Source organism: Neoarius graeffei, chromosome 2 (genome assembly GCF_027579695.1).
Source record: "Neoarius graeffei isolate fNeoGra1 chromosome 2, fNeoGra1.pri, whole genome shotgun sequence".
Classification (NCBI taxonomy): domain Eukaryota; kingdom Metazoa; phylum Chordata; class Actinopteri; order Siluriformes; family Ariidae; genus Neoarius; species Neoarius graeffei.
The window spans coordinates 32,317,115-32,330,126 of record NC_083570.1 but is presented as its reverse complement, the minus strand read 5'-3'; the positions used below and the strand labels follow the sequence as shown (position 1 = coordinate 32,330,126).

At 40.0% G+C, this 13,012-nt stretch overlaps 1 protein-coding gene across 1 annotated transcript in view; it reads right to left on the bottom strand.

The window, feature by feature from the left end:
* ift172 (intraflagellar transport 172) overlaps positions 1-13,012 on the bottom strand; it is a 140,729-nt gene that overhangs the window by 33,804 nt on the left and 93,913 nt on the right. The window contains exons 28-32 of the mRNA XM_060914101.1: positions 7,642-7,777; positions 3,489-3,605; positions 1,463-1,605; positions 887-980; positions 691-755 (exon numbers count right to left, since the gene is read on the bottom strand). Of these exons, the coding sequence (XP_060770084.1) occupies positions 691-755; positions 887-980; positions 1,463-1,605; positions 3,489-3,605; positions 7,642-7,777 (555 nt within the window). The remainder of the gene's footprint in view (positions 1-690; positions 756-886; positions 981-1,462; positions 1,606-3,488; positions 3,606-7,641; positions 7,778-13,012) is intronic.

Here is a 13,012-nt window from a genome sequence, read left to right as displayed (position 1 = left end):
CCACTAACCACACCCACCAACTACTCCTAGCGATTTCGTGACTTCGCGCCCCCTTGCGTTGTAGCGGTGAATAACATCGCACACGCCTATACTCCCCGCTCAACGATAAATTACAACTATCTGCGAAAAGCTGTCTGCAAAAGCCTTGTCGCAAGAGCATGCAGAGGCCCTTACTCGCTGGTTGTAATTTAAAGAGGACTGTGTACAAAATAAGTTATCTACTTCATACAAAAATGTGCTACACTGTTCAATTTGTGTAGCTTGCACAGCATTTGGAAAATTGGAAAAATGTTTAACATGTTGAATGTTTTAGAAAAGTGAGAAAAATATGATCTTGAAATATGAAAATCAATGTCTAAACCTCCTGTTTGCAACATAGCTTATTTACTAACTGTACCTTTAGAACAAAAGCTCTTCCCATATAGATTATATTAAAAGAAGTCTGCATATCAGAATCTGCTAATGGAACTTCACTAGCTCTTACTGATGATAGTTTCATGAATATACTTTCATCTCAGTGCAAGAATATTGATCTAAAATGACACCTGTTGCCCTTATCCTAGAAGATCTAGTCAGGTTTTCATTGTTGAAGTGCCAATCTTTGAGTAAAAAGACTGGATTCACATTAAAAAAGGAATTTTAGGCTATATAAAAAACTTATTCAAACTAATAGCTGGAAAGGTCACTTACATCAGCACAGCCTCATTTGGCTTTCCTGCTTTGATGAACTCTATTTCAGCTTCGCTAAATTTACCCTTGAAAAGAAAACATAACTATTACTCTAGGTTCTATAAAAATATCAGTGAAATTCAACTACACAACATAGGGAGGTGGACCATGGCACCTATATAACCATAAGAAGAATGGTAGAAGGGTACAACATTACCTCATCTTCCAGAAACATGGCATTCTTTAGATGGATTTCCGGGATCTTGTGTTTCAAGGACAGTCGTGCCAGCTCAAAGGCAAAGTCAAATGAACTGGGAGGCAAGATTTATGGGTTGTGAATTGAATGTGCATCAATGCAGATGTGAAAAACAAACAGCCCGTCTGAACCTTTTGGATTTATAATTGTACGGTTACAAAGCATTTTAAAAGGTAGTAGGATGCATGTATTAAATTTACTGTAAACAATAAATATACACAAAATAAGCCTGCTGTACAAAAATGCATACTGTCTGAAATGTGAACAGATTAAGTGTTTTACAAGTGCACACAGTGAAAGTTTTAAAGGTTGCTTCTCTCTTGTCTTGTGAAGCTAATTTCAGGAAACTGGTATGCTAAAGCTAGTGACGGCTAGTTTTCTGGTACCTTTTAATAATGATCACATTACACAATAATAGTCAGTCATCATTCATTACTAGCAACATTAGTATTCTGATGTCAGCAAGAAGATCAGTAACTGTTAAGCATGTGTAAACTAGAATGAGGTGAACATACAGAACCCAGTGTAGTTCCTTACTGGTTTTCAGCTGCAAAATCGATGGCGTCCTCTAGCAGGCTGAACTTGTTAAGAAGCTTAACAGCTGTCTCTCCCCCCAGATTCTTGGCCCACAAGTAGACCACTTGTTTGTGGGTGCTGACTGTCCCATGGTTCTTTGACACCTGCCACCCACACCCACACAAATATTAAGCCATACACAGATTAAAATAATGCAATCATTGGAGGCAATATACTATGCACATACATCTATATAAAGATAATTATTATATCCAAATTCACTGGATCTGAGTAATCGCGGGCTCTGATTTTCTACTCTACTACTACGCTATCAACTCATATAGCGTGAGTAGAGAAAAACAAAAGGGTGGAGTGTGTTGCTGAACCGAGGACGAAATAAAAAATCTACTCGAGAACAAAACCCCCAAAAATACAAAAAAAGTAACAAAATATGGAATGAAAGTATGGTACCCCATGCCCCTCCCCGAAAGTCACCCCCCCCCCGCGCGCACACATTTTAAGGTCCAGGGAAAACAAAAACAAACAAACAAAAAAAAACCCACAGCTGTGCAGGCACTAGGACCATGCAGAACGAGTGCCTACTCAAAAACAGGAGAGGGTTCTGGCACTAGGACCATGCAGAAACATCCCCTGCTCAAGCTGTCGGTTCCCAGGAAGATCCACTGTAGCAACAAAAGCTGCACACTTTGTGGATAGATTGCTGAAAGTGCTCAAAACAGCCTGTCCTAAGCTAAAATCTAACCTTTTTGAATGGACATGCCTTTATATGTTTAAAAAAATTTATTGTAATAAAAATATTATTGTAAATACTTGTTAAAAAAGATTTGTCAAAGAAATGTTGCATTGTCAAACAAATTGTTGTAAAATAATTGTTCTGTTGTAAAAAAAAAAAAATTTTAAAGAGTTATATTGTAAAAATTGTTCGAATTACTGTTCTAAAATAAATGTGAAGACTTAAATATAACTCCTTTAACTGTTTATTCAGGTCCAAGTGCTCTGTAATAGGAGCCACAGGGAGGGGTCCTGCAAGTGGGCCATCCTCATCCAGCAATGCAGGCCCCCCCAAACCAGTAAACTTAGGGGACACACTGTATATGGGTGAGACTGAGTCACGAACAGGACCAGACCAGTGTGTGTGAAGGGGGGGCAGCAAGGGGGGATAGCCGTTAACAAGAAGAAAATTTTCAAATTAGCAATGAGTCACCTTATTGGTTACATTTGAAGCAGGAAATTGTACATCCAATCACAGTAACAATGTTAACAAATAAATTGGACAACGCATAGGCAATTTAGTGAAATCTCCACAGTCGTGGTCTTGACTGGTCTTGAAATAAAATCTTGAGTCCTCTATGTCTGAGACAAGACTGAGTAAAAATGCGGTGGATTCTGAGACAAGACCAAGACCTTCAAAATGTAGTCTTGAGACCAGTCTCAAGTACTACAAACACTAGTTTATTCATAAATAATTTTTTTTTTTTAAAACTGTAATCATTGGCAAATCTCTGTGGTACAAGAAGGTTAAAACATTTCAGAATAAGCTGTTACAGGAAAATAATTCACTTCATGTCCTTCCATTTCATCATCAATTCACAACTATTGGCCTTCTTGGATCAATCTCTGATCAAAGTCAAATTTAATGCATTGATTCACAATGTGGCTGCAGCCTTCTTACTTCAAGATTACGACAAAAATCCCAACCACAATAACTTTGAGTCATCTCAAGATAAACCAAAACAAAAATAACAGAATGGGGGGAAAAAAAATCCAGCATGGACTTCCCGACAGTTCTGATGCACACTTACATCAGCCTACACTGACTAAAGGAATACATCATTTCAATGACAGCTTTTGCTTAGTGTTTGTAACGTATGCACTTTTTCCACCTTTACATCTAGTTGTGAATCTCTGTCCCCTCTATGCATCCTGCTCTGGAATTGTATTCTGCTTTAGCTGTATGTTACGATAGATAAATGCATGTAACAGCAACTGTAAATGCATGGAGACATGTTCCTGTATAAATGCGTACCCTGTAAGCTTCCTCCCACATCTCATTTGTCCCATACATGTTGACGGCTGCTTTCCAATCCTGGCCCTCAATGTAGTGATGCTCAGCCTCCTGGAATCTTCCCTCAACTTCCAACTCCTGAAAAAATAACCAAGTTTAAAAGTAAGCGATTTTAAATTGGTTTAATAAAAAATCTTAAAGAAGGGCAATATTTAAAAAAAAATAAATTATTTACTTGATAAACTACAGTGTCTTGCAAAAGTATGCATTCCCCTTGGTATTTGTCCTGTTTTGTCGCATTATGTACTGTAATTAAAATGGATTTTTGGAGCGTTCACACCATTTGATTTACACAACATGCCTACCACTTTAAAGGTGCAAAAAAAAAATTTGTGACACAAATAATTAAGATGAAAAATCCAGAAATCTGGAGTGTGCATAGGTATTCACCCCCCCAAAGTCAATACTTTGTAAAGCCACCTTTTGCTGCATTTACAGTTGCAAGTCTCTTGGGGTATGTCTCTATTAGCTTAGCACATCTAGCCACTGGGATTTTTGCCCATTCCTCAAGGCAAAACTGCTCCAACTCCTTCAAGCTGGATAGGTTGTGTTGGTGTACAGCAATCTTCAAGTTATGCCATTGATTCTTAATTGGATTGAGGTCTGGGCTTTGACTAGGCTATTCCAAAACATTAAAATGTTTCCCTTTAAACCACTCCAGTGTAGCTTTAGCAGTATGTTTAGGGTCATTATCCTGCTGGAATGTGAACCTTCGTCCCAGTCTCAAACCTCTGGCCGACTCAAACAGGTTTTCCTCCAGAACTGCCCTGTATTTAGTGCCATCCATCTTTCCTTCAGTCCTGACCAGCTTTCCTGTCCCTGCAGATGAAAAATATCCTCACAACATGATGCTGCCACCACCATGCTTCACTATAGGAATGGTGTTCTCAGGGTGTTGGGTTTGTGCCACACATGACATTTCCCATGATGGCCGAAAAGATAAATTTTAGTCTCATTTGACCAGAGAATCATCTTCCATGTGTTTGGGGAGTCTGCCACATGCTGTTGCACAAACTCCAAATGTGTTTGTTTGTTTTCCTTTAAGCAATGGCTTTTTTTCTGGCCACTCTTCCATAAAGCTCCACTCTGTGGAGTGTACAGTTTAAAGTGGTCCTATGGACAGATACTCCCATCTCTGCTGTGGATCTTTGTAGCTCCTTCAGTGTTATCTTTGATGTCTTTGTTGCATCTCTGATTAATGCCCTCCTTGCCTGGTCTGAGAGTTTTGGTGAACGGCCTTCTCTTGTCAGATTTGTAGTGGTGTCATATTCTTTCCATTTTGCTATAATGGATTTAATGGTGCTCCCTGGGATATTCAAAGTTTGGGATTTTTTTTTAATAACCGAGCTGTATATTTCATGTCACAACTTTGTCTCTGACATGTCTGGAGTGCTCCTTGGTTTTCGTGTTGCTTGCTTAGTAGCGTTGCAGAGTCAGGGTCCTTCCAGAACAGCTTGATTTATACAGACATCATGTGACAGATCATGTGACACTTTGATTGCAACACAAGTGGATCTTAATCAACTACAACCCCGATTCCAAAAAAGTTGGGACAAAGTACAAATTGTAAATAAAAACGGAATGCAATAATTTACAAATCTCAAAAACTGATATTGTATTCACAATAGAACATAGACAACATATCAAATGTCGAAAGTGAGACATTTTGAAATTTCATGCCAAATATTGGCTCATTTGAAATTTCATGACAGCAACACATCTCAAAAAAGTTGGGACGGGGCAATAAGAGGCTGGAAAAGTTCAAGGTACAAAAAAGGAACAGGTGGAGGACCAAATTGCAACTCATTAGGTCAATTGGCAATAGGTCATTAACATGACTGGGTATAAAAAGAGCATCTTGGAGTGGCAGTGGCTCTGAGGTGGGGTTTACATTAGACCGTATCAGTGGATCATCAGATTAACGTTTTTAAAACGATTAGCGTGCACACAGCAACGCCAATACACGGATACGCTCGGCTCCGCAGGCATCCTGCGCTCCAAATCACTCCGCCCTGAACAGCGAGTGCCCTCTGGAGGGTGCGCACTCCGTCCCTGCGCAGCTCACAGAGTGCGCGAGTGAAGCACACGAGCAGTAATTCGGGACTGAGCCGCTGTGTGTGTGATTCCAGTGCATATCGGGCATGCGCGTCACTTACCACTTGCAAGTGGAAGGATGGCAAGCCTAAAGACAATCATAACTACACAATGGGCAGTATTTGCATCAGTATTTGCAGTATTTTCATACTTTTATACTCTTTAATGAAAGGTGATACAAGGCGGAAGTCCGCGCTGTTTTTCAGCAGTCGCGTCACATGACCAACGCCAGCGAATCAGGAAGGTGGATGTCACAGTGACGTTGTCCAATGAAGACGCCAGCTAGAGCTCAGCACAGCGTATCCGCGTATTCTCAATGTTTACACAGCACCGGACCAGACACGATCTGGATTGAATATGTGGACCCTGGCAGATTCCCGTTTCCCAGCGTTTCCAGGCATTTTAATGTAAATGGACAGTGCATCCGCGAAGAAAACGAGACAGATCCGGTCTAATGTAAACTTGGCCTCAGAAGTAAAGATGGGAAGAGGATCACCAATCCCCCTAATTCTGCGCCGACAAATAGTGGAGCAATATCAGAAAGGAGTTCGACAGTGTAAAATTGCAAAGAGTTTGAACATATCTTCTACAGTGCATAATATCATCAAAAGATTCAGAGAATCTGGAAGAATCTCTGTGCGTAAGGGTCAAGGCCAGAAAATCATACTGGGTGCCCATGATCTTCGGGCCCTTAGACGGCACTGTGTCACATACAGGCATGCTTCTGTATTGGAAATCACAAAATGGGCTCAGGAATATTTCCAGAGAACATTATCTGTGAACACAATTCACCGTGCCATCCGCCGTTGCCAGCTAAAACTCTATAGTTCAAAGAAGAAGCCATATCTAAACATGATCCAGAAGCGCAGACGTCTTCTCTAGGCCAAAGCTCATTTAAAATGGACTGTGGCAAAATGGAAAACTGTTCTGTGGTCAGACGAATTAAAATTTGAAGTTCTTTATGGAAATCAGGGATGCCGTGTCATTCGGACTAAAGAGGAGAAGGATGACCCGAGTTGTTATCAGCGCTCAGTTCAGAAGCCTGCATCTCTGATGGTATGGGGTTGCATTAGTGCGTGTGACATGGGCAGCTTACACATCTGGAAAGACACCATCAATGCTGAAAGGTATATCCAGGTTCTAGAGCAACATATGCTCCCATCCAGACGACGTCTCTTTCAGGGAAGACCTTGCATTTTCCAACATGACAATGCCAAACCACATACTGTATCAATTACAGCATCATGGCTGCGTAGAAGAAGGGTCCGGGTACTGAACTGGCCAGCCTGCAGTCCAGATCTTTCACCCATAGAAAACATTTGGCGCATCATAAAACGGAAGATACGACAAAAAAAGACCTAAGACAGTTGAGCAACTAGAATCCTACATTAGACAAGAATGGGTTAACATTCTTATCCCTAAACTTGAGCAACTTGTCTCCTCAGTCCCCAGACGTTTACAGACTGTTGTAAAGAGAAAAGGGGATGTCTCACAGTGGTAAACATGGCCTTGTCCCAACTTTTCTGAGATGTGTTGTTGTCATGAAATTTAAAAATCACCTAATTTTTCTCTTTAAATGATACATTTTCTCAGTTTAAACATTTGATATGTCATCTATGTTCTATTCTGAATAAAATATGGAATTTTGAAACTTCCACATCATTGCATTTCGTTTTTATTTACAATTTGTACTTTGTCCCAACTTTTTTGGAATCGGGGTTGTAATTATGTGCCTCATGAAGTGAATTAGTTGGACCAGCTCTTATTTAGGGGTTTCATACGAAAGGGGGTCAATAACTATGCACACTCCAGATTTCTGTTTTTTCATCTTAATTTTTGTTTGTCACAATTAAAAAAAACTAAAAAAAAAAAACAATTTGCACCTTTAAAGCTGTAGGCATGTTGTGTAAATCAAATGGTGCTAACCTCCCAAAAATCCATTTTAATTTCATCTTGTAATGCAACAAAACAGGACAAACACCAAGAGTGATGAATACTTTTGCAAGACACTGTCTCTTACCTTGGCTAAGTGAATATGAGTCTCCTGCAGCAGCTCTTTATGGTGTTTGGCAACTAGACGAATCATGTCATCATAGAGCTTTTTCTTCTTGTACATGGTGATTGCCTTATCAATCTCACCAACAATGGAAAACAGTCTGACGAACAAATTAACATGGAAGAAACAAGAGTTTTACAACGCAGGCTGGAAGCGTGGACATGTTCTATTATGTCTAACACATGTCAATTTGCTGGTGATGCATAATAATCACAATGCATTTGGCTGTCAATTTGTCACATAGGACTGCGCAAGAGTGATTATTCCCAGACCATGATTTTCCATTTTAAAATACTTCAAAAAAGGATCAGTCCTCCAGAATCATTATCCTTAAAAAAAATCCACAGGAAAATTATTATTTCCATCATTTTAGTGTTAAGGAGAATAGAGGACAGTGTATCAGCTGTACAGTCAGGACCTGTGGCAATCACAACAGCTCAGCTGGCTGGATGGTGAAATTTTTAAGTGATACTGTAGTAATATGCAGTAAATAGTTTAAAACAAAACCACATCATATTTCGATGTGATTCTTTTAAAAACTGGTTGTGCAACGTTCAAACTGCTGAAAAAGTTAATGCTGGCTAAAGCAAAAACGTTAGCGTTAACTTTTTCAACAGTTTGTGGTGCAGTAGCTCTTCTGTGGGATTGGAACATATGGGTTAGCCTTCATGCCTCATGTGAATCAATGAGCCTTCGACACCCATGATACCGTCACCGGTTCACCGCTTGTCCTTCCTTGGACCACTTTTGGTAGGTACTAACCACTGCATACCAGGAACACCCCACAAGATGTGCCATTTTGGAGATGCTCAGACCCACTCATCTAGCCATCACAATTTGGCCCTTGTCAAAGTCACTCAGATCATGACGCACGCACATTTTTCCTGCTTCCAACACATCAACTTCAAGAACTAACTGCTCTCTTGCTGCCTAATATATCCCACCCCTTGAGAGGTGTCATTGTAATAACAGTATAATTCACTTTACCCGTTAGTGTTTCTAACTTTGTGGCTGATCAGTGTAAAAAAAATAAATAAAAAAATAAATATATATATATAAATAAATTATATATATATATATATATATATATATATATATATATATATATATATATATATATATATATAAATAAATTATATATATATATATATATATATATATATATATATATATATATATAAATAAATTATATATATATATATATATATAAAATTTATATATATATATATATATATATATATATATATATATATATATATATAATGAATGTGTGTGTGTGTATATAGTGAATTGGATATATAGTGAATTGACAATAAAAAAAACTTTGAATCTTTGAATTGAATAATCACCTCAATACCGCCCCTGAGCAATTCCAGCGTTATGGACGTGACACTTGAACTCAAAATGGCAACAAATGACCCAGTGCATGTTTTATTGTCTCCCAGTATTTAAACAGGTGTTGCATATTTTAAGGCTGTACCATACTGGAGAAGTGATAGAACAAGAACAATTCCCATAGTACATCTAGGGCATGCCAGAAAATGCCAATAAAAGATGCGTTATGGATGTGACAGAAAAAGTATCACTTTTCTTGGGTGACTGTACATTTTTATCAAACTCTGTGAAATTGTAAACCTAATGTCGAAATGGAGATATCCATTTGATAGAGGGGTCCAAGGTGAATATTAAAAAAATCTTTGTTTTAAATATTTTGTATTTCATGCAGAGTTTCGGAAGGAAAAGTCAGCGTTATGGATGTGACGAAATTCCGTTATGGATGTGACGCCCTACGGGATACATTTACCACTTTTAACATCATCCACAACTGAGACAAGTATAGACCTTCCTTCTGCCATAAAAATCGGCAGATGACATTTTGATTTGTAGTGAAAATGTGCCAATCATGTGAGCGCAGTTTTCATACAACATTTACTTGGCGGCGCTAATAGTTCACCATGTGTTTTTTGACCTTCTGAGCAGCATTTTGTAGTCTGTTGCTCAACAAATCTGGGAAATTTGCCAACAAGCTACAGTCGAGATTGTCTCCTGATGGATTCACAAGGTTCTGTATCATCTGTATTCAGTGCCTGAAAAATGGACCATTTTGGGTTGCGTGCACATGATTTTATGTCAGATTTACAGTAACTTCCCTTGGTCCAATTTCACTTTGGTTTGTATTTCCTGCATACAGAAGCTTGGTAGTTTAATGCAGCAGGTATAACTCAAAATCTATAATCTGGACATCTGGTATGAAAATCTGGTGGACTAACACACACACACACACACACACACACACACACACACACACACACACAGACAGTGTGGGAAATAAGGAATTTTAAGCAGACAGTCACAGGACAGACAAGTCTGAAATGTTGTCTGTCTGTCCAAATTTCAGCCTGTCCAAATGATGGGCCAAAAGCCCGGAATAATCTGGCCGGGGGTCCAGGGCCAGCCTTCAGGTCCTGGAAGCTGAAGAGCTTTAGATGCTTGGAGATGGCCTCTCCGCTATTTCCAGGCACATTTTTGTGATCTTCAAAGGCCAAATTACACTAGACATTAGTTGCTCACTACACTACAAATTGAATCTAATTTACAAGAAAATGTCAGAAGATTAAAGAAGAACTGTGGGTGGTAAAAGAGAGCAACTGGACTTGCTTGAAGATTCTTGAAGACGTTTCACCTCTCATCCGAAAGGCTTCTTCAGTTCTGTCTGACTGGTAGGGAGTATCAGGTATTTATCCTCTCATGGATGAAAAGCTCATCTAAGGTGTCAGTGAGTCATCCTGTTGGTGTGGGTCACTGGGGGCTCAGGCCAGGACTCTGCTGTCTACCTTCATCTTAACAACAAAGGACACTCATTTCAGGATTGCAACGTACGCATTTTAGCCAGAGAGGATCGCTGGTATGAGCGAGGAGTTAAAGAAGCCATTTTTGTCAACCTGGAACGGCCATCACTGAACAGAGGTGGGGGTCTAAGACATCATTTATCAGCCACCTACTAAGCAGTCCTTGGCACACTTCCCAGACAACTGAATGCCCACCAAAACCCAGCTGTTTTCAGTCAGTGCGTTTACATGCACATAGAGAAAATCAAAATTTCTGCCGTAGCTCGACTGAAATCGAAGTTCTAAATGCCATGGATACACCTTAGCTCGGCTGAAATCGAAACAAACTGGATTTCTCGTAATCGAGCTACGCGACCTAGATTATGCGATTGCAGCCGAGCTACTTAGTGCATGTAAACCCTATCGAGCTACGTAGTCGAGCTACTTACTTCCCTTCCGGAAGTGACGAGTGACGAAACCACAAGCGGGAAACACAACAGCCTCGGTCGGCATGACAACAGTAGTAGTAGCGAGCAGCAGAAGAGGTCAGGAGGAACAAGGAGACAAAAAACAAAAACAATTGAACTTTTTGTGCGTTTACTAAGACATAAGTTAAATTGTAAGCAAAAAATGGACTTTAGAAAAATATACAATTGTGCAAAATAAGTTGTCTTACAAAACAGTGGTCTGCGCAGGACAGTTTGTAGCCAACAGGTGGCAATGACATGTGGTGTGAATGTAAAGTGGAAATCACTCCTCTTCTTCATGACGACAACCGGAAGTGTACCAACACGATGGGGCGTGTAGCGCCACCTGTGGCTCAGGTGCACAATGTACCTCACACAATAGCTCAATTTCCTTGTGTGCATGTAGGATTGGATTTCTCTGGCACCCCTGCTGGGACCCTTAGCTCGATTACCGACAGTAGCTCGATTTGGATGTGCATGTAAACGCACTGAGTGACTCACAGGAGGACAGAGAGAATCAGCATTCCATTGATCACCCTAACGGGCAATCCACTGATCATCCTAACGATTCTCGAGGCCGTTCACAACCAGCCCCCAGTGACCCACACCAACAGGATGACTCAATGACACCTTAGATGAGCTTTTCATCCATGAGAGGATAAATACCTGATACTCCCTACCAGTCAGACAGAACTGAAGAAGCCTTTCGGATGAGAGGTGAAACGTCTTCAAGAATCTTCAAGCAAGTCCAGTTGCTCTCTTTTACCACCCACAGTTTACTATGACCTGGATGACTGAGAATCTTCACAGACATATTAAAGAAGAACATGCTTAAAGTTATACCCAAGAAAACAGTAGCACACACAGGTCAGTTCCATGTCTCGAAAAAAAAGTATGTGGGGCAAGGATGTTCCAGTTGGTTACAACTTAGGCTACACCCACACGACAATAGCAACGAGATTTATTTTTTTAAATATCGCGTCCACATGGGCAACGGATCAGTAAAATATCAGGTACATATGGCAACGCAACGCTTGCTGAAAACGATGCAATACACATGCCACACCTCTATGTGCGCTGTAAGACGGTCCCATCGGAGACACCAGAACAATAGAAGAAGTAGACGCATGCGCATAAACCCCTTCTTCTGTAGCATTAGCCACACAAAGTTTTGATTATTAATCAGTAGCGTAAAACGAAAGACGCAGAAAGAGGAATGAATGGGGGTAGATGGAAGCCGGTATGCCAGCATTCTGATATCCTCCAGAATTCTTTAATGGTCCGGAATAAATTGAATGCTACACATTGATGGATTACTTTGTTCTTCTACGCCCTTTTTGACGAATGTATTGTCGGACTTAAACCAACATCTTAAGAGGTGAGATCGCTCCTTTTTTTCCCCATTTTTGCTGGCGGGATTGTTTTTGGAAAGCGCATGGGCGGTGCGTGGTTTTGGTTACACTGTTTCCGCAGTGTTTGGACTAAAGACTCTGCCCTAAGGGCTATTCTCTCACTCCCTCTCTCTCACTTTGCACCATTACACAATAAATATTCACAGTGAAAATATTTTGTAAGCGCGTTTCATGAACCAAGTTATAGGATTTGTTGACAACTCGCATCGAGTTCGTTACACTTCTACCCGGCGTGAAGCACTGACAGTCATGTGGTTGTGACGTCATCGTAAACAAATCCGTTCTACTCATCCAGACGACTTCACAACAGCGCCGTTGCCAGATTTGTCCACTCTGGAACCAGTTCTCAAAAGATTTCGTTTTGGGGCACCCAAAACGCCGGTGCCGTGTGGATGCCAGGCCAAAACGATAAACAATTTTATCAGATTCACCTGAATCCGTTGCCGTGTGGACAGGGCCTTACTGGTACTCATATACAGGTACTATAATAAACACTCATGAAACATTATGTCAGCAATTACTTTTTTTTAATACTATGTTTATAATAAGTCTGTAAGAAATTTTGTAATTAACAATACAACTATTCTTATATAATAGAGTTAAAAATTTGAGTCCGAGATTCCAAGTA